This window comes from Centropristis striata, chromosome 12 (genome assembly GCF_030273125.1).
Source record: "Centropristis striata isolate RG_2023a ecotype Rhode Island chromosome 12, C.striata_1.0, whole genome shotgun sequence".
NCBI lineage: Eukaryota > Metazoa > Chordata > Actinopteri > Perciformes > Serranidae > Centropristis > Centropristis striata.
The window spans coordinates 26,287,049-26,313,973 of record NC_081528.1 but is presented as its reverse complement, the minus strand read 5'-3'; the positions used below and the strand labels follow the sequence as shown (position 1 = coordinate 26,313,973).

The 26,925-nt window shown below is 40.4% G+C and overlaps 1 protein-coding gene across 2 annotated transcripts; it reads right to left on the bottom strand.

Moving 5' to 3' along the window:
* Positions 1–2,022: 2,022 nt before the first annotated feature.
* Positions 2,023–9,489, bottom strand: si:ch211-153b23.7 (uncharacterized). 2 transcript variants are annotated; one of them, XM_059346681.1, is made up of 7 exons: positions 9,228–9,489; positions 5,919–6,069; positions 5,348–5,491; positions 3,840–3,971; positions 3,523–3,759; positions 3,148–3,276; positions 2,023–2,779 (listed from the first exon to the last, which is right to left on the bottom strand). In XM_059346681.1, exons 1-7 carry the CDS (start codon positions 9,371–9,373, stop codon positions 2,552–2,554), a joined length of 1,167 nt encoding a protein of 388 aa, XP_059202664.1. In that variant the 5' UTR covers positions 9,374–9,489; the 3' UTR covers positions 2,023–2,551. The 2 variants fall into 2 exon arrangements, with proteins under 2 accessions (XP_059202664.1, XP_059202665.1); XM_059346682.1 differs by having other exon boundaries at positions 3,148–3,273.
* Between the last annotated feature and the right edge of the window lie 17,436 nt (positions 9,490–26,925).

Sequence of the window (26,925 nt, the reverse complement as noted above, 5' to 3'; positions counted from 1 at the left end):
TCAAAAATGGCCAAATTTTAAAAAGCTGAAAAATGCTAACAAAAAAATACTTTATTATAGTCCCTTGATACATATTAGAACATAGTTTGTCCATAAACGACAGAAAAACACCATATTATTGGATGTCAAAAATTTGGCCCAAAAAAGTCATACTAAAGTATGCCGATTTTTGTTGAAAATTTGTATAATGCCTAAAAATGCTGCAAATTACTTTATTATAGTCCGTTGAAACATACCGGTTGTATAGTTTTCTCATAAATGACAGAAAAACACCAAATTATGGGATGTTCAAATATATATAATATTGGACAAAGAAAAAAAATCATACTTTGTTGAAAATTAAAAAAGGTCATATTTTAGTATGCCCCAAAATGCTAAAAATGGCAAAATTATAGTCCATTGATAGATATAGTAGTATTGTATGTCCAAAAGTGTCAAATTTTATAATGCCTAATGATAAAAATGGCCCAATTGCAGTATGTATATAGAAGTATAGTAAGCCCCCCCCCCCCCCCCCCCCCCCCCCACACACACACACACCACATTATAGTATTTGTAATACTATAATAAAAATGTTTTATTATTTTCTTTGTCAAGAAATTTGCAAGGCTTCAAAGATGTCTTTTTTTATTTTCCCAAGGAATACTTCAATGTTTCACTGAGACACTGAAGTTACAGCTGCAAGCTGTGAGTTACAAGCCGGAGTGTTGACCCTGTTTTTACACTTGAGCCGACCTCACAAACTTCAGATAAACTCAAAATATTAATGACTCTTATTTTATCCCATGGATCTGAGTCCTACTTTCATATGCTGCTCAGTGTAGTCTGTAGTGGTAGAACAACAACAGGAGCAGACAGAGTTCATACAGTCAGTACTGTCAACACACCAATGCAACACCAACATTTGAGTTATTTCTTCATATGCCTCTCTAAACCTCTAAACCGCAGGTCTTGCTCCCAGGTGGTCAGTAGATACTTTATTTTACAGTGAAAATCCATCTTGACATATGAAATACATCTTTCATTTATGTGTATACATATTTATTTATGCTACACACAATATAATTCAATTCACATTTGAAAACTTGTTTTGTGAGATCACGGTGACCTTTGACCCTTGACCACCAAAATGTATTCATCTTTGAGTCCAAGTGGATGTTTGTACCAAATTGGAAGAAAATCGCTCAAGGCATTTCTGAGATATGTATGACCACAGCTGTCACATTCACAGAGAAAAAACAAGGCCATCCACTGCATTATTTACTCTTTCTCCTTTGGATCCTCTCCCTGAAAAACTGCAATACTTGATTCATCACATTGTCAGAAATATATGTATATATCTATGACAAGCATGACAACATAGTGAAAACACAGCCACTCTCTGATATTGAATAAAGACCTGCTAAATGGTTGTTCCTGTATCTGTTCCTGAATGAGTGACACATTAACACTATTGCAGAGTACAAATACATAACCCACTCCTCTGAGCCCCTTCCCGTCTAAAAACATCATGCTGTCCCTTAATTATTTACTAGGTGCTTTTATTTTGATTTCTAAGATAACTTAGCAACATACAAACAAAGGCAACTTCCTGTTCTAAACACAATTTATGAGGATGCATATTATTGTCTGTGTGTGGTCGGGAATCAGCAGCATCCACATCATAACTTCCGTCACAGCATCAACTTCCTGAGAACATAATTTAGAGAGGAGAAACCCCTAATTACCCAGCGGCCAACTCTGTTGAGTCATGATATGTGTCAGGAGTTTCAGCTCTGATGTGGACCAGTGACCTGGATACTTGGCAGTAAACGGTGTAGCTTCCCTCAGTGTCAGAGCAAACATTAACTCAGCAGCACACTCCAGAGGCGAGCATCGCTCCTTAACAGCTGTTCAGGGGGAACCCACCCAAATGCAGCTTCCTTGTCTGACATTCTGGTGTCATTGACTTTTATTGTGTGTTTGTGGCTGTTTTCATGAACCAAGACATTTGAGACAATTTTTTTAATAGAATTCAAATTATTTCACCACATGAAGAAAACATAATTAAACAGTTATCAGAAATATGCAGGGTCGCCCCCTCTGCCACAGAGAACAAACCATCAGCTTGCATATAATTATTTTTATTTATTTTATCATAGTAATTAATGATAGTAAACAACAACAGTAACTTTTAAAGACAGTGGTACAGTTTGTTTAAAAGAGATATATTAGATATATTAAATACATATAGGTATCAAATTTGGCAGCAGAAAATAAAACATTGCAGACTATAATCTGTATTCTACAATTGTAATCTATAATTTAACTGCAACCTTTCTTTATTATGAAGGGTAGCAGGCAATAACCTTAAAGAGCAAACAATGCATCTGATGTCAGATTTGCTCATGTAAGGTTATTTCCATGAACAAATAATTTCTCTACATTAAAAGTGCTGTCAGTGAGTGTGAAGAATCACTAAAGAGTAAGTGCTCTTTTTTACTGAGTTGAAACTCATAGATTTGATATTAAATGTACTGTGTATGATGATGTTTTTTTCCTTCTTCAACCTTCAGCCTGACTCCTTGTCCCTGTTTTGGTGCTTAGGGCAAAGTGGGTGGTGCTGCTTTCTTTTCTCTCCACTTGGTGTCCTCTTGTCTCCTCCTGCTGGCTGCTGCTCGTTATTGCAGCGGTGGATAAGCACAGGGTCCTTGTTTGGAGGTGTTTTCTTCATCAACAGCCGCTGCAGCATCTGCTTGTCAGACCGCTCCCGCCGGAAGTCATCCTCATAAACCTTGAGCTGTGGCAATGTCACAGTTATTACATAAATGTGAAAATATCTCATCAGTGCCTTTTATGAGTCTCTATTTTAGATCATATGACGACTATAGTATGCTTAAACTGCTGTTGCACTGCCCATACTCCGAATATTTACCATATTAAATGCTCCACATTGACCAATCTACCATTTAATTGACAAAAGAATCATAGCACTGCATGTATTGTCAGTAGCCTAAGCTCACTTCTGGGGGTTTTATGCCATGATGCCAACAGATACTTGAGTGTTCTCTCTTGAGTGTGAATGTGCATGTTTATGTCTATATGAGTGTGTGCTTTTGGCATGGAGTGTGCATTTGTGTACATGTGTACAGACAATGTAAACACTACCTGCTCTTGCAGTAGTGCAACCTGTTGGCGCGTCTCCTCCCTCTTCTTTCTCAGCCTCCGGTTCTCCTGCAGTGTGTGTTTGTGGTCGCTGTGCTCGGACTGATATTCTGCTACATAAATCTGGGTCTGCTGACACAAGACATCAATATGGCAGTGAGCCAATATCCAAGCCCTATCTTGTGATCTGCAGATACTTCTTAAATCAGTGTGAGAAGCTGCACAGAACCACCACTTGGTGGTGCAGTTCACCATCTAATTCAAGTTGAAGCATTAAGCAGGTCTTTCCCTGGCAACAGTGAGTTGACATCAGGTCTGCTCTCATCACATCAGAAATGGGAACACATATTTGATGCTGTGCTGAAGAGAGCATCCCACCTGATGTTGCAGTGCCTCCAGTTGCTCTTTTAGATCATGCACCTCTCGCTGGGAGTCCACTGGGGTGCTACTTCTCTGGCTTTTTCCCTGCCGCTCTGCCTCTGGGCTTGAAAAGGCTGGAAAGAAGGAGGATGAGGGGTTGTATCCAGAGATGTCAGTGGGTGACAGGTCGGGACCTACTGGAGGATTAGTGGTGGGGCCAGACACCGGGCTTCGGATCACAGCACTGAAGCTGCCCTTTAGGAAAGACACAAGACAAACTGATTAAGCACAATCCAGTCATAAATCAGACAATACCTCACTGACAGGTGTAATACCTGTTTGGCAGGTGTGTAGTCTCTGTCTGTGTGGTTGTGCATCCTGCTTTCAACCAATCGGATGTATTCATGCAGCTCCTGGTTCTTCTTCAGCTCCTGCATCAACGCCTGCTCATAGTACTCCTTTGCACTCTGCAATCCCATCACAGCACGATTAAAACATTCATAAAACATCCTTTTTTCATTTGAGGAAGTCAAGATGCTGAAATACTCTCTCAAACTTTTATTCGCAGACGTTATACTGTTGTATTTTGCTTTTTACTGGATTACCTACAAAGAACTGCTAGTTCAGAGTCTTAACTGAAACGTTAAATTGTTCCAATTAACTCACTGCCAGTAACATCTGAAATTTTCTCCATATATCTGAGATTTGCTTTAATTTTACGTTCCAGCCAGGTCACCAAGGTCCTTAGCCAATTTTCTTTGAAATGTTCCTTATGCGTCCCATAAGAGTACTGTTGCCTTCTGTTTTTATGCCCCTAAACTCTGGAACTTACTGCCTCTGGATTTTAGAAAAGCAAACTCTCTCTTATTTTAAAAAAATGTCTTAAAGACCTATCTTTGTAATATGGCTTTTAATCTGTGGTAATGTTATGCTTTCAAATTTTAATTATTGCTGTTGTTTTTACAAAATTATTATCCCTTGTGTAATTTAATTTGTTCTGTTGGCTATCATTGATAAATTCTTAACATATTATTTTCTTATTGTAATTTTGTAGCCTATTCCAGCCACCCAAAAAAAACAAAAATTAATAGTCAGTAGTAGTCAGTTTTAATGTACACTATTTAGAATATTTAATATTTTCACCTCTTTACCTTTCCATCAGAGAGCCCTGTTTAAGTTTACATGGGGAGGAGGTGAAACCGTTCTATGCTCTCTTAAAAGCCACCAGACTCCATTGACAAAAACAGTAATTTTACCTCGCAGAACACTGAAGTTGCTGGTCTACCGCTGCCTCCATTGTTTAGTTTGTGCTATTGTGTGACATTGGTGTATCTGATATAACCCCTTAAACACCAAAATCACACATTAACACAAACAAAGGAAATAATCAAGGAAGTGGTAGACCAGCAACTCCTGTTGTGTGAGGTGAAATGACTGTTTGTTTCAGGTGGCTTTGACGAAAGCATAGTTTACAAGTAAACAGGGCTGTTTGACGGCAAAGTAAAGCGGTGAAAATATTTAAAATCGAGCTCTCACAAAACCTGATATTGATATTTTAAGGTGGCTAAAATATGCTTGGCTTTTGCCCTCATCTGTACCAGAACTTTGCTTATTTGCTTCCTGCTTCTTCAAATTCATACTGACCTCTATCTAGTGCAGCTAGTACACTGACCATGGATAAGTACCTAATACAACCCCTCTTCAAAAAAATCCCAAACATCCCTTAAAACCCCACACACGTAAATCAAATGTATAATTTTCCCCCATCTGAACCATAACGCACTGTTTAGGAATTCCCCCCTGCTCTGCTTCTTCACTTTCTGTAGTGTTGTTGTGTGTTTACCTGATGGTGCTCCACTTTGAGCAGCAGTCTGTTGTTGAGCTGTTTGATGGCAGTGTTCTCGAGTTCTAACGCCTCCAGTCTGTGCTGTAGCCCCATCGTGGCACTGCGGTACACCTGATCCCAGTCCTCATTCAGCTTCATCAGCTGTAACACACCATCATCATCATCACATAACCATCAGTGCATGGCCTCCACTGCAGCCACTGAAAGCACCATTCATTCCACCATTACCGTCATCATTCTCAGTCTGTCTACCAAACAACGTGGGCATCAGGAAATGTATTGAAGTCATCGAGGTGAGACACTACACTCTTTACTCAATACTTGCAAGCTCTCTAAACACACCTCAGTTCCCTCGTCTCTTTCTCTTTTTATTAAGCAGCCTCTAATTAAAATCAAGAAGCAAAGGTTGTATAACTTTAATGATGATTCTTCATAGCTTAGCAGCAGTTTTCACACAACGCCCACAGTCCTCCTCTGGTTTCCAGAGAGAGAGAAATGTAATTGCCAGCATCAGCAATACAAATGTGGACCTGTAGAGAATCTGTGCTGGTTAAATGTGACGCTGTACCTCTTTGTTGACTCTGCGGAGCTCAGTGTTCTTGTTGAGCAGCAGCAGTTTCTCCTGGTCAGTGGAGGTGACAGTCATACTCTCAGTGATCAGAGTGACCTGCTCCTCAGTGGACAGCAGCCTGCCACCCACGGGAGTCACGTCCTCTGTCCTGCACGCGCACACACACACACACACACGCACACGCACACGCACACACACACACACACACACACACACACACACACACACACACACACACACACAGATGTGGTTACAGAGAATATGTGCCATAAATAAAGTCATGATGAAGAACATTAGCAGAGGATTTCCATTAATAAGCAAACACATGTGTGCACAAAAGAACGTCAAAGTACTTTTGAACACCCACTCGCATAGAGTGCACTTACAGAGAATCGAATCGGAGCTATTATGCACACCCACGCACACACATGCATGCACAGTCACATTATGCACTCAAGACACTCACACACAGAGTGGTGCATTTCTCTGCATCTACACTCCCAGCCAATCAGAATCTCTTTACTATCAGAGGTGTTTGCATATCGATAGCTTCTGGAAAAAATATGGGTGATGATCTCTGGAAAATGTGCTAAACCACTCGGAGACAAGAATAATATTTGCAAAGATTAATTAGTCAAACTAGTTTCCTTTCCAGCAGCCCTGCTGTGAGGTCTAGTCTGAAAGTAATAGCTGACAGGGAGGCGGCAGAGATCTAAAGCCCAGGGGGGAATCTGCTCATGGAATAACACACAAGTGTGCATGCAGCCCCCAGGGCTTCTTCACACAAACATACTGTAGGACTGCTGTAACCTCAGAGAGCTAAGTACTACAAAGAATCACAATCTGCGATCACCTCTCATCCCCCTTAAGGCTAAACTCCCTCGCAAACACACGCTTTCATCCACTTACGTACAGTGTCCTGCTATGTGAAAACCAGTGTTACACAATTGTAGAGTTGTATCCAAGGCAGCTCAAATGGGAAGATACACGTCTTTTCAGTGCTAAAATGACATTAAATGTACACATTCCTGACCAAACACTGATGTCCTATGACAACTTTGTATCATCAGGTTTATAAGTTTTCAATACACACAGGCCACTAAAGGATTATGGAAATTGAGATTAGACATTTTTTGTCCTCCCAAGTTTAAAGTAATATACGTACTTTCTTTCTTTCCTTTTTTTTGTCTGAGAGTAAATGAGAATATGATAACAGCTTGTGGCTTAGCATAAAACAGGAAACAGACTGAATTGGCTTTTTCTGTAGATAGCAACATTTGTTAAAAGTATTTCTGTGAGCTGTGTGGCAACTTTCAGGATATAAGATAGTAGTGTCTATCAGTGAGCTCGTTGTCAATGCAAAGACAAGAGTAGATGCGATATTATCGTTTTCACTGATTCACTTCACTAGAAATCTGTATGAAAATGTATTGCAATGGCCCGTCAGCATTGAGATTCTCCTGCATTGCATAGCCTGATTGGTCAAAACCACAAAGTTGCACAGGAAATGCCTGTACTGTATATAGCATTCGCAAATTTTGAAACCTTAGATTAATTGGCTTCAGGCTGTAGCTTTATTTTTGTTATGAACAGACATCAGACTAACACCAGTCTGATCTTGAGATCCAAGTCTCGGCAAGAAGGTAAGTTAGGGTATTTTCCAGAATGTTTAACTTTTTCTTTAAGAAAACTTCTAAAAGCCCCCTGGATAAGGTTAAATCTCAGAACAAGGGGAATTTCCCTATTTCCTGAAATAAAATGACCTCTTCAGTGAATGTATTATCTTAGAGAAGGTTAGTGAAAGATACATTGCAGTTTGTGAAAAAAAACTGCTCACATCATCAAAAAGGGATATTACATTAAGAGGAAGTTTACCCAAAGTCACAATATTTGTCCAAATGTGCTCTCTATACCATCTGTTATCAAGTTCAACAAAGCAGGAAAGAGCTTTAGTGGAGGCTGTTTATAGCTCTAATGAGTGAACTGTGCACACAGAACCATTAGTTCTGCAGTTTGAAAAGATGAAGGCAGGAGCTGAAATGAAACAAATGAAATGAAGCCTTATTTTAGTGGCCAGTGTGGAGCACAAAATGCAAACATGCCCAATACCCTGTCTTGGCAAGTCAGCACTGTGTATTCATCCATCCTATTGGGACCGCACCATGCACCATGTCTCACTGATCCACAGCCTTTTCTCTTTCAGCTTCTCTGACAGCCGATACACACTGTCTGACCCAGTTTCACAAAGTTTTCAATCGTATGCTGTCTTGGAAGGATACCAAAATGCCACTGCTTCCAGCAGCAGTATGGTAATTCACTGTCATGGCATATGATAAAGAAATAGATAATATCTTTGCTTCTTGCTGGTGGCAACACAGACAAATATCACTCTAAAGTAGATATGTGTCTGTATGAAACCAGTCCCTTACAGAGGAAAGTTTCACTATTTCAATATGGGTATTTTCAGGCAGTCTAATCAATCGTGTAGGTAGTGTGGTCACGGTGTCTGCCAAGTGTGCCCACATTAAGAATCATAGTATTAGTCACTTTAATATAAAAGAAGTGACCACAACACACAAAAAGCTATTCCAGGTTGATGACTTAGCATTATATAACTGATATTTTATTTTAGTAGCATTTTTTACAACATGATGGAGTACCAGAGTTGCGAAATAATGAACTAGAGCCCACAACTTTATGACCTCATTGGAAACTCCGCAGTCCCTTTTTATTCCTCCTCTCATTGAACTTTATTTAACTGTCTCTGAAAATGTGATAAGAAATATAATTTATCCATACTGTGAGTTTAAAACAGTCTCTAAAATTTGATACACTACAGATAATGATCAGACAATAAAATGGTTTAATCCTTCCAATCTATCACAAGCTCGACTAGTTTCAAGTTGTAAATTTAAGGAAGTTTGGTAAATACACGGACGGGGTGGACACAAACACAGGAATCCATGTACAAAATAATACAACATCAATTTATTATGTTCGGTCTTTTTATCGTCTAATTTCATTGTCTATTTGCCCTTGTTTTTATTTTTCATTGTAAAGCACTTTAACATCTCTTGTAAAAAAAAGTGCTCTATAAATAAAGTTTACAATAAACTATCTTATACTATCTTATCACTGACTGTATAAAGTTTAACTTGAATTTGTTGACAGTCAGAGATGTTGATTTAACTTTTTATCTAAGGCTAAAGTTGGTGAATTTGTTCTATTAAAGTTTTATGGATTATACTGTTACATGTTCCTGTTTTTATGTCCCCCCCTGTAAGTAGAATTGTGAAACACACATACCATAATTCTTTGGTTGATTTATTACCCTCCTGGCTCCGAGGGAGGCTGCTGTCGCTCTTTGGTGAAGTATCTTTCTGTGGTTCTGCCGCCGCTGCCAAGGACGATAATGATGAGGAAGATGACAAAGACAACACGGCTCCATCCATGATTGATCCAAGCTTCAAATCTTCATAAATTCTGAAAGAAAATTAAAAAAAACACTGCTCGACACATGGGCCGAAGTTTTTCTGCTGAGGATGTGCTGTAATCAGTATTGATACGTTGCAAAAGAGGAAGTAGTTGAGACCAAGAGCCACGTGATGCAAAAGTTATGAGAATAGGAAGTGACACTGACGACTGTTTCAGATTTAGGCAAAGCGGGCCTGTCCCACTGTGCTGTTTAAATGGATGAGTCGTACTCTGAGCATACATTATTCAAAATGTTGACACAGTTGACATGTTGTTTTGTTCTGACATTGTTGAGAGATTCTGGGAAACTCCTGTCAGTGTAGGAAGTGTGTGTGTATGTGTTGTGTATATATCCTTGTTCCTGTGTGTTGGGAGACTGTTGCCTATTAGCAGAGCTGTTGTCTTATGTTTTTAAATGAGCAATTCAGGAAAGAGCTAATAGCGGGGGAGCTGAATAGATATGCATAATTGCAGAACATGTAATTGATAATAATGGTAACACATACATTTATTCATGACAAATAATGATAGGGTCAGGTTGATTGCATTCACCAGTCGGCTCATTACTGGGATTGAGGGAAGTGGGCTGCAGCAGGTTAATTAGGAAATCACATGTTCATCCAAGGGACAATCAAGTAAATTAAAGGATTTTTTGTAATTATGTTCCTCTTAGTCAGGCTAAGCTGTCTTTTATTAACACTAAGGAAATTAATTTGCCAACCTCGTTTGCTTCACGTTCTCCTCCAACAACTGAGGCCAAGAGATTCAAGGCCACTTGTGGTGAAGAATTTGCCTGCCAAATAGGTACCGCATGGAAGAAGAGCTGCAGTTCGCTGGCTCAGATGTAAACATCCTGCTCTACAGCTGATGAAGTTCTCTAATAGCTTATGCTGAGTATTCAAAGGGAAATAGAAACAAATTTCCTGCATAATAGCAGTGAAATGTATCAGCATTATTATAGTTTGTCCATTTCACTTGGAACCAGGTTAATGTATCACTAATATACCAACTAACTGACTGACTGACTGACTGACGAACTATGCAGTCATTTTACTCAGAAGGAAAAGGTTAGAACAGCAGTCATAAAAAAATATCTCCCATTAAATTAATGGAACAAGATCTCCAACCTAATGGACAGAATAGACCGTTTGCCAATACAATCCATAACAACACATATGAGTGTTTATCAAAAGTGACTCGCGGAAGCACACACGTCATTACACATACACATACGGTTTGCGGTTGTAAAAAAGGCTGCGGTTTCTGTGAATTTAGGCAACAAAACCACTGATCTAAGTTTAGGGCAGAAAACCACCTGGTTGGTAGTGGTGTGTTGTTCATGAACGTTTCTTTCACTTTGAACTAATCTTTCATATGACTGGGGAGTAAAGAGTAATCTCAGTGAGTGATTTGTTAATTTTCAAGCAGTACATTCCCTCCCCACATGGCATATGCATAAATCAGTCAGGACAGGGAACAGAAATGATTAGTTCACGACTCAACTATGTAACCCTTAAGTTTGAGTCTCTCATTTATTTGTCACATGACAGGCAGCTCAGCCACAGGGCTGTGGGCACCACACTAATTAAAATGAACAAAATGATTTAAAAAAAAGAATTTGTTCAGTTTAACCTCTTAGGGTCAGAACTTCCCAACACAACTGGTTGGGTGTTATAAAAGACAGTTTAAACAGTAAATAAATGTTGTAAATGCCAGAAGTGAAGTAATTACGAGGGTGATGTGAGCCACGGAAGTTGCGTTAAAAAACATAAATTACGGAAAAAAACGCTTACTTTTGTTTTCACATGTGACACAAACCCCATTCTCCTGGGTTTAAGTCCGCCGTTTTTTCAACACTGCAAACAATCTTTAAGCTGGGAAAAAAGTAAAAAACAAAGAGTTTTGTTATGTACCGTGGTATCTGGAGGCCAAAGTCTAAGTTGCTGCCATTCTACCATCTGATGCACCACCATGAGATAAAAGCAGGAGAGGCTACAAAATGTGTCAGTGCTGCCCAGCAGCTCTGACTTGCTCCAGTGATTCCATTCACATGCCTATGCCATCTATCATGGGCGGCAGTCAGAGTATTGCTGTGCCAAGCAGAGGCTTTGCTGGGAGGCCCAACGAGGGAGTAGCGATGCAGTGCCTTTATTGACCCAAGCCTCTGTCAAAGCCAAGGACAAATGGGCTGCTGCTCCACTGGGGGATTGATTTTTAGTCTAACAGGAGATCGTGGAGAGGAATAGAGAGCGTCCCATGGAGTGAGAACGCCTGAGAGGTGGATAGTTCTCCTGGGTTACTGCCGCTCTGGCGTGTGCCTGAAGTGAATTCCTTATCAGCAGCTAAAAGGAGAAAGTTACTCAATTGGACCAAATTAAGCCCTTTAACACTTGGTCTCTCTGCAGAGCCACTTTCACCGTAAGAGCGGCTTCACCTGTTCAGTCTCCAGCAGCAACAGTTTGACCGACTCAACCAGGGTCAATGACTGAATTTGACCGACTGTTCCAGGTTCAGTTACTGAGTACATCCCTGCATGTCTCAGCTAAGATCCATTAAAGTAAATGAGTGCTCATGATTGTGTGTGTGTGCCTGAGTTGCATGACTGTGGGAGAGTGTGAGGGCGGAAGTATGAGCTCTGGAGAATTTCTGTCAAAAGTAACAATGCATAAAACTGCCCTCTCGTGATTTACCACAAAGGGATGTGACTCACAGGGCAGTATGCATGCAAACTTGTATTCACCCGCATGCAAACACACAAACTGAGTGCCCTACAACTCAAGGGACCAGAGCAGCAGAACTGCTTATATTAAATTGCTCTGACTAGCAAGAAAAGACTGGGACTGAATTCCTTGTAGATCCACAAAGAGCAGTTCTGTATAAAGAAGTTATTTTCTATGCATGTCACATTGTCACATTAATTATATTTTGAGCATATAAAAATAAAAAATATATAATAGCAGATTTGCGTGCATCACATAAGAATGCAAGAAGCAATAAGAGAGAGAAAGAGCGTGAGATGAGGCATAAAACATCTGTGTCCTTCAAAGAAGATGAATGTGCCAGCATGCAGGCTGAAGCTACTGAAGGCCGTTTTAAATGCAGAAGCTGTCAATAATATAAAACGCTCTTTAATTAAGCGTCTAATGGAACACTTGGCCTTCCCCTGCTGGTAATATTAGCATGAAAAGAAAAGCTCAGGAATGGCAAAGAAGGAGTTTAAAAGCATGAATCAAACCCGTGCTGTTTTGAAGTTTTGAAATTCTCTTGCGTATAAGGTCACGGTATCTCATCTGCTTGAAGAATTTCATCAGAATTGTTCTGGGTGGCAACAAAACAAACGAAAGAGATTCTAATAGGTGGTCAGTGTCATTGGAAATTTGAATGAGGTAGTAAAGATGAAGGAAACAGCGCTTGATCACATGTAAAGATGCACTGGGGAACACATCTAATGGAATTATCCCCAATAACAACCATTTACACAGAGACCTTTGCATATTTACAGACAGGAAAGAAGGATTTCTGCAAATCAAAGACAAAAGAGACTAAAATATGTTTGAGATAAAGCTTGAAGTGTTGACAGGCAGGCTGGCAGGTACAAGCGCTGAAAGAGAGGGATCAGCTATTGTGTTGAACCATTCAGAACAAATAAATCTGATAACGTCAGAGCTCCATAACTGATAAAATATCTCTAGTTTTATGACAATGGGAGAGTAAGAGCTTTAAAAGGGAAAATCCATTGATTTCACGCATCAGAGTTTGTTTATAGGTCAGGGGGAGGACCAGTGAATATTTGAAGAAGTTGTAGGAAGTCTTTTTGTGGCTACAGAGGGAGTTTTGTGAAATCTGATAATGTTTTTCGTAGGAAATCCTACGTACTGCTTGGTGGGAGTATGTTGGTTAATCAGTTGCACAGAGCCTTGAAGTTCAGAAGATATTAAAAAGTGGACAAATAAATTGCTTCTTTTGGGCTTCTCATGTCAAGCCTTATCTTTGACCTTTGAGTTGTGATTTTGTTTTCTATGGAGGAGTTTCAACTCTACATTCAGAGTCTTTTCTGTTTGCATCTCAAAAGCCCTGCGTAGCAGTAAGGAGGGCTGACTAAGTTCAGCAAAGTTTTAATGTGGCACTTGCTATTAATTTGGCCAGTTAATCACAAATGCTCACTATTCTCCATTAACTAAGCTTTTAATGCCCCCATTAAGAATTAATGTCACCCTTCTTTGCACTTCAACAAGGGTGAGCTCATTAGGGAAAATCTCTGAACATGGCTCTTCTCTGGCTGGCCATGACACAATACATCAAAGTCCCGGCTCACTGTCTGGATTATATTGTTGGGGAATAAATCTAATCTGGTCCACTTAAATCAGTAGCCCAGCCAAGTCCGTCATTATCTGTGTAGTCTCGATCTCCATTTCAACATGATGTCCTTTATTTCTTTCTCCATTCTCTTGTGTTTCCTCAGTCTTTCTTTCCTTGCCTTCTACTTTCCTTCCTTCTTTCTTGTCTACTTATTTTCTCTGGGAGGACAAAGGGACGAGAGCCAAACTCTTTGCATATCTGGCCTAGACCTCCGCCGGATAGTTATGACCCCTATTTATCTGCTTTAGAAATTATAACAGGTGACAAAAAGATGGAGCAGCACTGTGTTCTTTTGCTGCTGACACCGTGAATCACAATCACAGAGCAATAGGAGAGCCAGAATGAAATGCTGTCCGGATCTTTTTCATTTAATTAGAAATGGAGCTGAGCTAGAGTTGCCCTGCCTATCACACTGACTTGCAGAGGGAGAGGAAAGGAGGCCCCCAGTCACAAAAACATCCATCAACACATGAAGTGTGTGTATGTGTGTATAGAATAAATATTGTAGAGGTAAAAGGGTGTGTGGCTGTGTGAGGGCAGCAGGAGCTTACAATATCACAGCAGGCTGCATCCAAAAGATTTCATTTTCAACATCTCCCTGCACCCTAATCTGTGTGTCGGCGCAGAGCCCGAGAGCTGAATTGAGGGAAGGAGGGAAACGGTTGTATAGCACATGCAAAGCATCAAAGTACCTGGAAAGATGTCAGAGCTGGGAATCAAACAAAAATAGATTCTTGGCAGCATACAATCTCAGTACCAAGGGTACATTTTACCCCTTGCACTCAACAACAATATATTACAAGAATGAAAAACATGGATCAATCACCATATTTGTGGCACATTTTTCAAAATCTGTCACACAAAATGATGCATTCGTACATGACTCGATCCTGGGAGAATATATAGAACCTATAACCAGGTTATAATCAGCCATTAGACAGTGTCATTCATGTGCTGATCACTGGAGCACGGTGTGACCTCATGAACAACCAGTATTGATCCTCACCTGCAGACTTCATGCTGGCCATGACAATAAGCACTCTCATAACTCTACCCTGCTGCTTCTGCAGGGCTAATCTGTCCAGCATGGGCGTGAGGTTACTCTATGTGACATGTCATATTTCCTGGCCAGCCCCTTATTGCATTGCATTACAATTGCTCAGCCATATGAATGAAAGCATAGAGCTGCACATACTTGCTGAGACAACAGAAATTTCCATTATAATCATTTCAGAACAGTGTGTGGCCATTATGGGCAGGAGTAAAGTAAATAGGAATTCCATGGCCTGTGAAATATGTATTTGTATGCTGCATAGTGAAATGCTGTGTGTGTGTGTGTGTGTGTGTGTGTGTGTGTGTGTGTGTGTGTGTGTGTGTGTGTGTGTGTGTTTGTGTGTGTGTGTGTTTGCTTGAAGACTATGAACTGAGGTCTGTGGGGATTTGAACTGAAGGGGGTGGAGAGGCTATGAGCCTTTAGGCTCTGGATCAGCCTGACAGAATCAATGGGATCAATTAACATAGGGCCCGACTGAAAGCAAACACTATATCAAATCCATCTGTAATCCACTATGTTTTCTTCAGCGTGTATGTGAGTGTGTGTGTGAGCAAATGTGAATACTTCCAAGATCAGCATATGATATGCAGCGAAAGAGAAAGTGAAAAAAGATGGTAATTTCCTCTCACTGGCAGAAGACCAGTCTGAGCTGATGAAACAGAGAAAGAAAGAAATTAAGAACTGAATGGCAAATTCTTAAAGAGATAGTTCAGACTTTTTGCACTGGGGTTGTATGAGGTTCTTATCTAAAGTCAGTGCGATCCCTTCATAGATGGTGGCTGGGACACCCACGGTTTGGAGAAGCAGGTAGGAGTACCGGCACACGATGAACTGCTGTGGATGTGAGCAGTAAGGAAAGCTTAACTCAAAATCCGTGGAATAGCAACGGATTCGCTCAAATTTCCGTGAAACTGACACGGATTTCGCTACAATGCAAGTTAATGACATAGTCATATCCCGTGGCTATTCCAACATACAAAGTGATTATGTACATTCACTGAGTGAATATTTAGAAAATAAAACATATATTTCTCGCTACAAATGTGATCAAAATCCATTTTTATGCAGAAACTAAGTCAAAATATTGATTTTTCACTAAAAATGAGAGAACTGTCCGCCATGTTTTTTGTTCTGACCGCTGGGACCTTGAAAGTCATGTGACTTGGAACAAACCAATAGCCACGGGATATGACTGTCATTAACTTGCATTGTAGCGAAATCCGTGTCAGTTTCACGGAAATTTGAGTGATTCCGTGGCTATTCCACGGATTTTGAGTTAAGCGAAATCCGTGGCCATTTCACGGATTTCTGTGAGACCAGGGTGCTTTATTTACAGTACTTTAATTTGCCATCAAACATAACTTTCTGACGATGAACTGAAGCCATCATATGTATGTATGCTCTTGTCAAAGCAACCAGACTCCATTGACAAAAACAGTGATTTTATCTTGCAGACACAGGAGTCGCTGGTCTACCACTGCCTCTATTGTAAATAAGTTATAGTTTCTCTTGGTTGGTGTTAAAGGTGTCTTCTGATAAACAGATCTACAAAAAATAGACAGAATTATGGATTTACACCTGACACTCGAGGTAAACACCTGTCTGAGCTTTTGATGATGTTGGTTTTGATTTATATCTTAGAATCAGATTCCACCCAGTGCTATCACCACTGTGACACCAGACAGATGTACATGATCACACCTAATCATACTTTAAATATATTCCCCACCATAACTGTGTTTACATCTTTTCATTCACTATGTGATATAGAGTGATGATTGAAAAGGTCACCTTCTCCTGTTACTAAGAAGGAGATAAAATTTCATTTATGGTGATAAAGAGCAGTTATAGCAGGGGAGAGATGGTTAGCAGTGAAAATATATACTCTAAATGTGTGTTACTGAAAAAGCAAGTTACTGAGCCTTTCCAGAACTTCAATAAAGTTGTTGTTGTACTGTTGGTACAGTATATAAATTTACACACACACACACACACAGGCCCAAATGCACATAAGCACAAACAGACACATGCATTATGTATTAGAGGGAGCTGCCCATAGAGGGGCATCCTCTCCATTCGCCTTGCTCAAGGCCACCTCAGCAGATACTGTATAGCTGCTGTAGCATTGTACTTTTTTTGAGTATGTGCATGTTAGCTGTGACGTAGCTACAGCAGCTAAGTGTGAAGCCTTCTACGCCATAACCCCTAGACATAAATCCCCCTTTAGTCCCGAGTGTGTGTTAAGCTCTTTCTTTAATACTGTCTAGCAAATACCCTTGATGAAATCATTGATGGTTATTTCCTCAGACATGAGAAAAGCTCCTTCAGAGGACATTATACAGCTGTTTTCACAGGCTGAGTGGTGCTCCCTGTGACGTTTAAATTAACTTGTAAAACGCCCCTGTGGAAAGCTCCTTTAAATGAAAAACCTTAAGGTCTGTCTGCACTTAACCTATCCAAAGGGACCAGGAGTGTTGATGCGACACCTTCCAGCCACTCATGTGTGTGAGGAAAAGTCAAAACAGCCATTCAGTATATGTTCACTGCAGGTCTTGGTGCATCAATGGCTTTGCTGAGAGTCGGATAATGATTCTGTGGGACAAACGCCTGCTTTGGGCCTGTTAATAGTATAGGAGGACATTATCCAGACAGGTTCCAGACAGTAAGTTTCTGCCTTTGCCTGCTTCTCATTTACCCAATGCCAATATGACTATTTATGTGGGGTGCTGGGAAATGATAAATGGCGGTGTACTGCCTAATAAATATGAAATCCCTGGATCATTAGCTGTATTAGATTGGAGGGAAAAGTGCATAATCAGCCCATGGATGCATGGTAGTCAGGGAGCCATCGATATCATTGCATCAGCACACCCTCAGAAAGACAGAGATAGTTAGAGGCAGGGGAGAGAAAGAGAGAAATGATTAATTCAGAAATGGACAGCGAGCAGGCCGAAGCGATTAGAATACGACTGTCTGTTTAGCATTCAAATGGGATCACTACGGCCATGGATAGTGAGGTTGTTTAGCCTGAGAGCCTGGGAAAGGCTGCAGGATGTAAAGCAGGGACGAGGAAGAAAAAAAGACATCAGTAGAACTCTACAAAGGCGAGCAGAGTGAAAACAGAGGCGATGAAGACACGCTTCGTTGTGTTGTCAAATTTATTGTGCTGACATCACCTTACATCCAGAGTTGCCTTTACCTTTTAGCCTTCAGCTAAAGCTCAGAGATGGTGGAGAAGCGGTGCCACGGAGTGCTGCAGTGGGCCATCCCTCCAGCCTGCTGACAGGCCAGTCGATGTGTTTAATCAACCAAAGACACGCTATAGGGAAACAGGCTCTGCATCAAAGAAGTGCTGATACATAGATTCACCTCACCTCCAGTCATAACAGCCTATCTGCTGTGCCTGATCCACGAGCAACATGCAGCCATCATGACACAGAGAAAATCTAAATGGAGACATACTAAGGATGTGTGCTGCTGGAAAATCAATATGGCTGCTGTGTTCTCACAACCACAGCAGCATAAAACTGACCCGGACGTCCTGTTCAATCAGAGGGCTCCTAATTTCAAACAACAGTTTCGTTCTGACATCGAAGTCATCATAAAATAATACAAAATGTGACGATAAAAAAGTTTCACAGCTATCTGCAACCCTGACAGTAAAGCTTCTCTCATCTGCTAATGCCCAGCTAGTTTTGGAAGCTGCTCACCAAATCATAAAGATGAGGTATTATCTCCTCCGTCTCACTTCCACTGTATCCTTGTGGGACCTTATACAGTAACTTTTCCCAAGTAGCTTTCTTTGAGCAATAAAAGTGTCAAAATCTCTGAAGTATGAGGATTCACGGGGGTTTTACGGGATGAGATGAAACAATCAAACTACACTAAGACATTGTCCCACAGACACATTCACACGTCAATCATATCAACATCACGCTTTCACAATATGCCACTAAGCTATTGTCTCTGAAGAGGTTTATTTCTGGTGTAGATTTCAGTGCCAGTGTGGGAAATTGCTTTACGTAATTTATTCTCCTCATCCTCTGACATGAGCCTTTTTTCACACGAATACACCACAGAAGAGAAACCCTACTAATTTTTTTGCTCATATACTCAAAGAGAATAACAGCAAAAATAGATTTCTTTGAGGCTCGTAAGATTACATTTCTTTTTACATCATCTTCTCCCATCTGCTCTGAGTCCTCCCACTCTCCTGAAAAGGGGCTGCTGCAACCCTCTAGGTTTCCTTATTCGTCCCACTGCCCCTCGCTCTGGCCCAGCATCGTTAGCTCACCGCAGGCCTAATTGGGCTGTGTCTAATAACTGCCGTCCCCAGGGTGTGCTCTAATGAATAGAGAATATAATTAATGCCACGGTGACGGATATTGGCTCACAGCCCTAAGGCAGGAGCTGCTCAGCATTCAACTTCTCCACCAACTTATCTCCCTCTGTCTCCTTCTGTCGCTACATCCACTACGCTGAGCGACCACAGAATTATTAGCATTGTCTGTTCACACACATTTCAGCTTTGCTCCGGAGTGAACGTAGTTCTGAAAAAGCTACAGGTGCGTAAATTTCCATTTGAGAAAGCTGATCGAGTGAAGCCCTGAAATTGCCTGGTATTATATTGATATTAATCCTGTTGTAAACAATGCTGGGGCTGTCTGCCTCACTGCTTTTTATTCTATTTGCAGGACTTACTGTGAATTTTAAGCATGTTTGTGTGAGCGTGACCGGCTGTGGGTGGATGCAAGAGTGTGTGGCACCAGTGCTGTGTCAGCATATGTGTCAATGAGGCATCCAGGTGAATCCAACAAAAGAGGGAGCAGTGAATAGCCAGCTGCTGTGCCCCTCAGTGAGCACACCTACAGGCATCCATCTAGCTGTCCGCTGCTCTGTCATGCCTCACAGGAAGACGCTGATGGATTCACCCTCGATCTTGCCCTTTCTCCTCTCTCTCTACGTCTCTCCTCTCTGCCCTCCCGCCTCCATCTGTCTGCCATCTGCTCCATCCCTCTTACTTCCTCGCTCCCATGTTACCTCGAGTACAGCTTGGTTTCACCTCTCTCCCACAGCCTGTTTACTTACTTCATGTTTGGACTGCTTGTTACAGGCGTTTGACTGTCAAAATCTGCAAGAAAGCACAAGTAAACATCTTTTTTTTTTTTTTTTTTTTTTTAGAAAAGGTGGTCTTCTCTTTTTAACTCAGTGTGTCCATATGCTGCTTAAACATGAAGATCCAAGTTATTTTATTGGCATTTTGAGCTCTGGAATAACACTGTTGGTTTTGAAAGGAAAACACTTTATGGCACACTACCGACCCCTGGTGGTAGCTCACCGCCACTACACCTCACAGGTATGAGTGTTCCTAGTTTGACTGGCAGGGTCTCTGGCCAGGCATGAGTCCAGGGTAAGCTCTTAATGAGCCTCCAGTAGGAAACAAGAGAGAAATAGAGAGAGAGGAACAAAGTTGGCAGGATGGAGAGCAGCAGTAAGTGGGGCTAAAAAAAAGAAGTTATAACGAGATGTTGCTCTGTTGCCTCAGTTGGCTAGATGTTAAGCTAGGCTGGTATGTAAAGCTTTGGCAGGATTTGAGAGTGAAATATCAGCTGCACACCAAGAGGCATCATGCTAATGACCATGCTGGAAACGGATGGACAAATGACTGCCCTTGTCTGCCTTTAAACCTGCAGGTATCTCTGTGTGTGGGTGTTTTTTCATGTGTGCGTTTGGGTCATGTTCATGCATGTATCAGCCTGTGGTTGGCTGCTGCAGTGGTGCTTCTTTTTGATTGACAGTTTATTAATGAACATGAAATCCTACATATTTATCAGGCTGGCAGAGTAAAGCCAACCCATTATGATAAAACCATTAGCAGGAGGCTGAATTCATGACATGCATGGCTTCCATGCCAGTTGACTGAAATAGCTATAAATGGATTAAATCAAGTATGCAAACATCCTGACTGACATAGAAGAAAAGCTGCATTACATTTGTAATTTCACAGAAGGTCTTGGCTCCTGCAATGTATTTCTGTGGGATAAAAATAATGTCTTTGTTTGTATAAAATGAAGATTGCATTTCCCGTCTGTGTGCATGCAAACGTGTGTGTGTGTGTGTGTGTGTGTGTGTGTGTGTGTATGTGTGCATGCACAATAGAGTAGTTATGCCATTAAAGCTTCCATTCAACATCTTAACATCACAGCACACTACACTCCACTGCACTGACCTTGGCTGTAATTGCAGCAGGACCTTTTCTTTTATGCATTGGTCACCGGGATAGAGAAATTAAATGTCAACCAAGCCTGAGGGGGAAGAAGAAGCAAGGTATTGCACTGTATCGGATTGGAAGCTATCCAAAATGTCCAACATTCAGTCCCACTGTTCCCTCTGCTCCTCCTGAGAGAGGCCCAGTCTCATCATGTACACACAGACACACACACATACACAAACACACCAACAAGTACTTGGAACGATGTCAGAATCAGTAAAACCATTCACTGAAATGGATACTAATGGAATTCTGTGGGAGTCTATTTAATTGCAGAGGAAAATAGAGAAAACACTGACAACACACACGTTCATTCATGCTGCCAGGACCGACACATACATAAATACACACATACCGATGTACATGCACGCGTTGGCACACACAAACACTTGTCACTAAGCGGTACAGAAGACAGAGGGATTGAGAGTATTCACATTTGGAGGGGAAATAGAGCATGTGGTGACAGCAGAGTGGTGGGAGCGTCCAGAGGGAGTCGGTGATGTGCAGCAGAGAGGAACAGCTTTGAGTCAAGGTTTCTCAGAGTCACAGGAGGGGGAACACAACACCAGGCTTTCTAAAAGGTTTCTCTGATTCAAAAAGTGTCCCAGACATTTTTTGTCTGTGCACTGCGATCACCACACCGCATTCCAGTGTTGAATGTTCAGGCACTTGAAACTGCTTCTCAAGATTAAAATTTGGTCGTTTCAAGGGAGTGAATACAATTTTATTCTTCAAGGACTTGTGTCCCAGCTGTTGACCGAGACTGCATAAAAATAATGAAGAAGCCAATGTGTTGTTGGTTTATGGACTTCCATTTTAAGGCCTTGAGTTTGGCATTTTGACCATCCTCATGTTGGCTTTTGGAGACAGAACTGATTAGAAAACCATTTGGAGGAGAAGCTGACCCTCAGTCTAGTTGCTAACTTGACTAGCACAATGTAGTCTCTGGCTAACTGTGATAATGCCAATGCAAATTTTTGCGAGTGAAAAACAAGCTTAAAACATCAAAACAAAACGCATTTACCAGAAAAACTGAACATCTGACTACTTAGAGTGTCTTTCAGTACACCTAAATGCTGAACAAGTCTCTTTTAGACGACCACAATGCTACAGTTTACTGTTATGAACTGAAAATAGACTAAAATAGTTACAGCTACACTCTGGGAATCTGGGGTACACGATTGTTACATTACAATGTTGTCAACTTGATGGCTCTTCTCCTTTAATTATGTATAATGTTTTTGTACATTTATTTTTGCTGTAAAGTTTGGGCATTTTAACTTGGGGGTTTATTGAGATTTAATTGCTTTTGGAGCCTCAATCGGTCATTCAAGGAACTGCATTTTTTACATTAAATTTTTCAGGCTCGGAGGTTCCTGCTTGGTGTTGACATGAAATGCCATCTGATACATTCCATTTATATTAAGTTTAGCTTTCATACTGATTTATCAGGAAAGACTTTTACATCACCAGCTGTCAAGTTAACTGCATGAAACAGACTAATTTATTTGATATAACCACCTTGTCTGTTGCTATTCACCATGTGACACACAGGAAGAGTGTCGCTCTTTCATGTTGTTAATACGTCATGGCAGATTTTTCTGCTTCCCTTCATTTTTTTCATCAGTGGAGAAGAAGAAACTAAAAAGCCTCAGCAGCTTTCTTAAAAAAAAAAAAAAAAATCATGTTCCCCTTGGATCTTGAAATCTTTGAAATTGCAGCGTTGAAGTCTAAGATCAACAAAACTGATCTCAGTCAAGCTTCAAAGAGCTTTTCTGATTTAAAAGACGGGCAAGGCAACTTTTAATCATTTACTGTGCTTACTGTGATGTATGATCTTGTTTGTCCGGCAGTGACCACAACCTTAAGACTCTAAAACTAAAAAGGATTTATCACCTTCACTGTCTCAAAAAAGTGTTTTGCCTTGTCATCCTGGTAATTTATATTCTTCAGGCCTCACCACTAACTTAACCTGTCTCCAAGGCATTTAGTGGATTCATTGCCAGTATTTTCTTCTTCAGTTTGGGCTTTCTCTTGCAAAACCTCCTGCTTTTTTCTTCTTCTTCTTCTTCTTCTTCTTCTTCTTCTTCTTCTTCTTCTTCTTCTTCTAGTGAACACTTAGAATCCTGGAGATAAAAATGAGCGCAGCTGTGTTGAAGTCATTGGTTTCTCAGAGCCTTCCCCAGGAGGTCTGAGATGAATTTGCCTCTAATGAGCGCAGGTTAAGCCCACCATTGTCATACATCTCACCCAGGGGAAGAAAAATGCAGCGTCTTTGGAACAAATTCCTTCAACCTTGTGGAGAGCTCCCCTAATACTTCTAATACATCATGGCAGCAGTGAGAGGGCAATTTTCTGTACTACTTTTTCAAAGTGTTGGATTTATTTTCCCACAAGACTTAATCAGAAAGTGAAATAGGCTATCCTTTGACGTTAACTGAAATTAATTCAGCTGAAAACAGATAGTCAGCAAACTATTTTACATTTGCACTGTGCGATAGGTTTTCTGAGGTAAGCACACAAAAGATTGCAGTCTATCAAATGGTGTGAGAACTTGTAATTACAAAATATAAACGCTTCAGACGAATTTCTTGTAATAATAGTATTCTGCAAGCACCGTTTTTGTTCTCATCAATCACCAGCCGAGCCCTCCAACTCCTTGAAATTAAACAAATAAAAACAGTATTTTGTGATGCGTCTTTAGCAGAAGCTGGCAGTTACACTCCGAACAAACTGTACTTATCACACTTTGAGTGACACCTTGTGCTGCTGGTGAGCCAGTTGCGCTTTTTTATGAGCTGCCATTACTGTGCTGTGGGAACATTCTTGTGGGTGTAGGATGGCAGTAATGTGTGTGTGTGTGTGTGTGTGTGTGTGTGTGTGTGTGTGTGTGTGTGTGTGTTCTTCTAACCTGACATTTCTCCCAGAAATCCAATCGCACAGTGAAACTCAGCTCAGTTTTGTCACACCTTGATGAGCTCTGCCTGTAATCACATCATATTCTGGAAATGTTTCAAAAGTCCAAATGTGTACAAGAGCAGCAAAATCGTATTTGCCAAAAAACAGCTCACTCACTGTATTTCACTTTAGCAGAAGACATTATGTGCTTTTCCCTACTTTGGAATGGAAATTAAATGTTTATGCACGATTATATGGCTGAGCTTCAGCTGTGAATGGTTCGCAATATATATTTGAAGAAGTCTGTGCAGCTGTAATCCATTTCTTTCATAATGTGAGTGAATAAATGTTTTCTATCAGATCTGGCTCCTCTCCTGTTCTTGTAGTCTCTAAAGGGATGCGTAAAAGCTTTAAAGCTACTTTAAAAAATAAAAAAAATTCATTTCAGAGTAAATTTTGCCTTTGGTTTTGATTCATTTTTTGTCTTTGAAAACAGATTCAAAAGTGTGGTTCTCCACAGGCTGCACGCTGATCCATCCACAATTACGAAAGCTAACTTTAATCTTCTGAATAAAGAGTTTTCAATGTGAAATATGTGTAAATTGCTGTTGGATTATTCTCAGTAAAGAAAAAATATGCATACGTAACATACAGCCCTAATATTACTCTGTCCTGTGCATACAATCTGGACTTCCTTTCCATCAATATTTTGTTACCAACACTGTCAAATGAGAAATGGTTATCAGTGCTGCCAAGCTCACTGAGAATCTTTTTCGCCTGATTTAGATATTGGTATGGTACCAACAGACAGATTAGATTCAAACAGTGAAGTACACATAGAACCACAGGATAGAAAACACACTGCCTCCATTTTTACCTTTAGAAATAATGTAACCTGTACAGGACATCCATCCACATATATCTGTGACATTTTTTTGACACTCCACATGCTGACAACTAATGGCTCGGGCTAATGTGACATATTGAATCACATTGTCCCAGATGAAGGCTAGGCACAAATTACACTCACAGCACACATGAAATCCTGCCATTTGACAGCAAAATACTAGATAAAGTGTGACGGATGACATGTGGTGTCGCATCAAATTTAAGGAAATAATAAATCATGATGCAAAAACTGCAATGGACTGAGGCAAAGCATCCATAAAACGAAACTGTGTCAATACAGGATTTAATATGTAAAATAAGTAATCAGCTGCAGGGGAGGACAAGAATAAACTCTGCGGACACCTGTGAGTCTCTAACTAGATTTGTGATAATCTCGTAAAAGAAATCACAATAAAACTATGTATTTTATTTTACATCTGTCAATCTGCCACCTCTATCAAACCTTATATTTGTCTTACTAACGGCCATCAACAAACTGCACACCCAAACTTAAGTAGTCTAACAAACACTTAACTTTGTATTGATCAGCAGATCATAAAGCCTGACAAACTACTGCACTTCACATTAAACCAGCCATAAACACCCAGTGTTTATGGCTGGTTTAATGTTATTAAGCTAGTTTGGGGACTTAATGACACAGCAGATTACTTTAGATATATGCATCTGGGTAATTCTATACTCTCAGCTGAAGGGGAAGCCTTCCTCCTAACATTTTCCACCTGCAACTTTTGCTGCTGCTTGTATACCATTCCAAAATAATATTTACTAGATATAATTTACGTAAAATATCATGTAAAATGTATGTTTAAAAATAATATTTCTCAAAGATGAGACCTGTGTTTTAGGAGGTGAAAAAGAGCTGTTCTTGAATGCAGCAACATACTGGGAACAAATGATGACATCCAGTAGAATTTTTATGCATCTAGAAATTATTTTGTCTCCAGCAGGGTAGCAATTGTTTCTCTCAAGTGTATGGGGGCAGGGCTAGCAACACGGAGCCAGCAACTAATCACATTGTATGTAACCGCCAATTGTGGATCATAAATATAGATATGCAGTTCCTAGAGAGATGTATGTAATGCTCATGGGAACCGAACGACTGAATAATACACTGAATAATCTTTTTGTGAAGAAGCACAGACGTTATCACATGATTGAAGCGTATCAGTGGTTATCATTCCCATTAGTATGAGCATGTAGGACCTGCTCCACCTCTTAGTACATTCATTGGGTTGTTATCAGACCATTCAATGTTCTGCTATGTTAACATGTGTTGTTGCCATAGACTGTATAAATAATGGACGTAGTGACCGTGACGTCACCCATTTGTGGCCCGTTTGAGGCATCGAGGTCAGCGCTACACTCTTCGCCATCTTGTGTCGCCATTTTGTTTCCGAAAACTGGGAGCAGAGCTTATCTGGACTGTGGAGGCGCGAGAGGGATCTGACGACACTGACGACACTGACTGGGTCGCCTCTCTACACCGGCAACCTGACTGAGTGAGGTCACTGCTAATTTATGTTAGCATTTACTGTAGCATTTACTGGGGTGTTAGTTTTGGCTAGCAAAAAACAAAAACAAAATGTACGTTACTTAGAAAACTGAGCAGCAACTAGAGTGTCTATTAGTCCAACCAAACACTGAACAAGATATTTTTAATGAACAAAAAATTAAAATAAACAGTCATTATGTGAAAATACAGTTTGAAAGGGTCAAAGTTATGAGACCAAACTGCTAACCGTCCTTTTGTAAATATAATAACTTTATTGACACATTGTCGTGGATATGCATTGTTCTGCTTCTCTCCTGTTGACGGCTCGCCTTGTAAGTTACCTGTCAATCAAAGGTAGCCACGCCCCAAATCAAACAATTCTTTATTTTCTATTTTCTTTTAAATGGGGCCATTATTTACACTATTAACACAAATTGCCTTGAAGAAGATTTATTACTAGCGATTGAGACCATAGTGTTGTCCCCCCCAAAAAATCTGAGGTAATAAATAATAAAGTGAGAAGTTTTCTCATTTTGTACTGAAATGA

Excerpts from the sequence above, each read along its gene's own strand:
- si:ch211-153b23.7 (XM_059346681.1), bottom strand. The coding sequence starts at position 9,373 with ATGGATGGAGCCGTGTTGTCTTTGTCATCTTCCTCATCATTATCGTCC. Across the intron at positions 5,492-5,918 it reads TCCGCAGAGTCAACAAAGAG|CTGATGAAGCTGAATGAGGA; the intron begins GTACAGCGTCAC and ends GGTGTGTTACAG. Across the intron at positions 2,780-3,147 it reads TTGCACTACTGCAAGAGCAG|CTCAAGGTTTATGAGGATGA; the intron begins GTAGTGTTTACA and ends ACATTGCCACAG.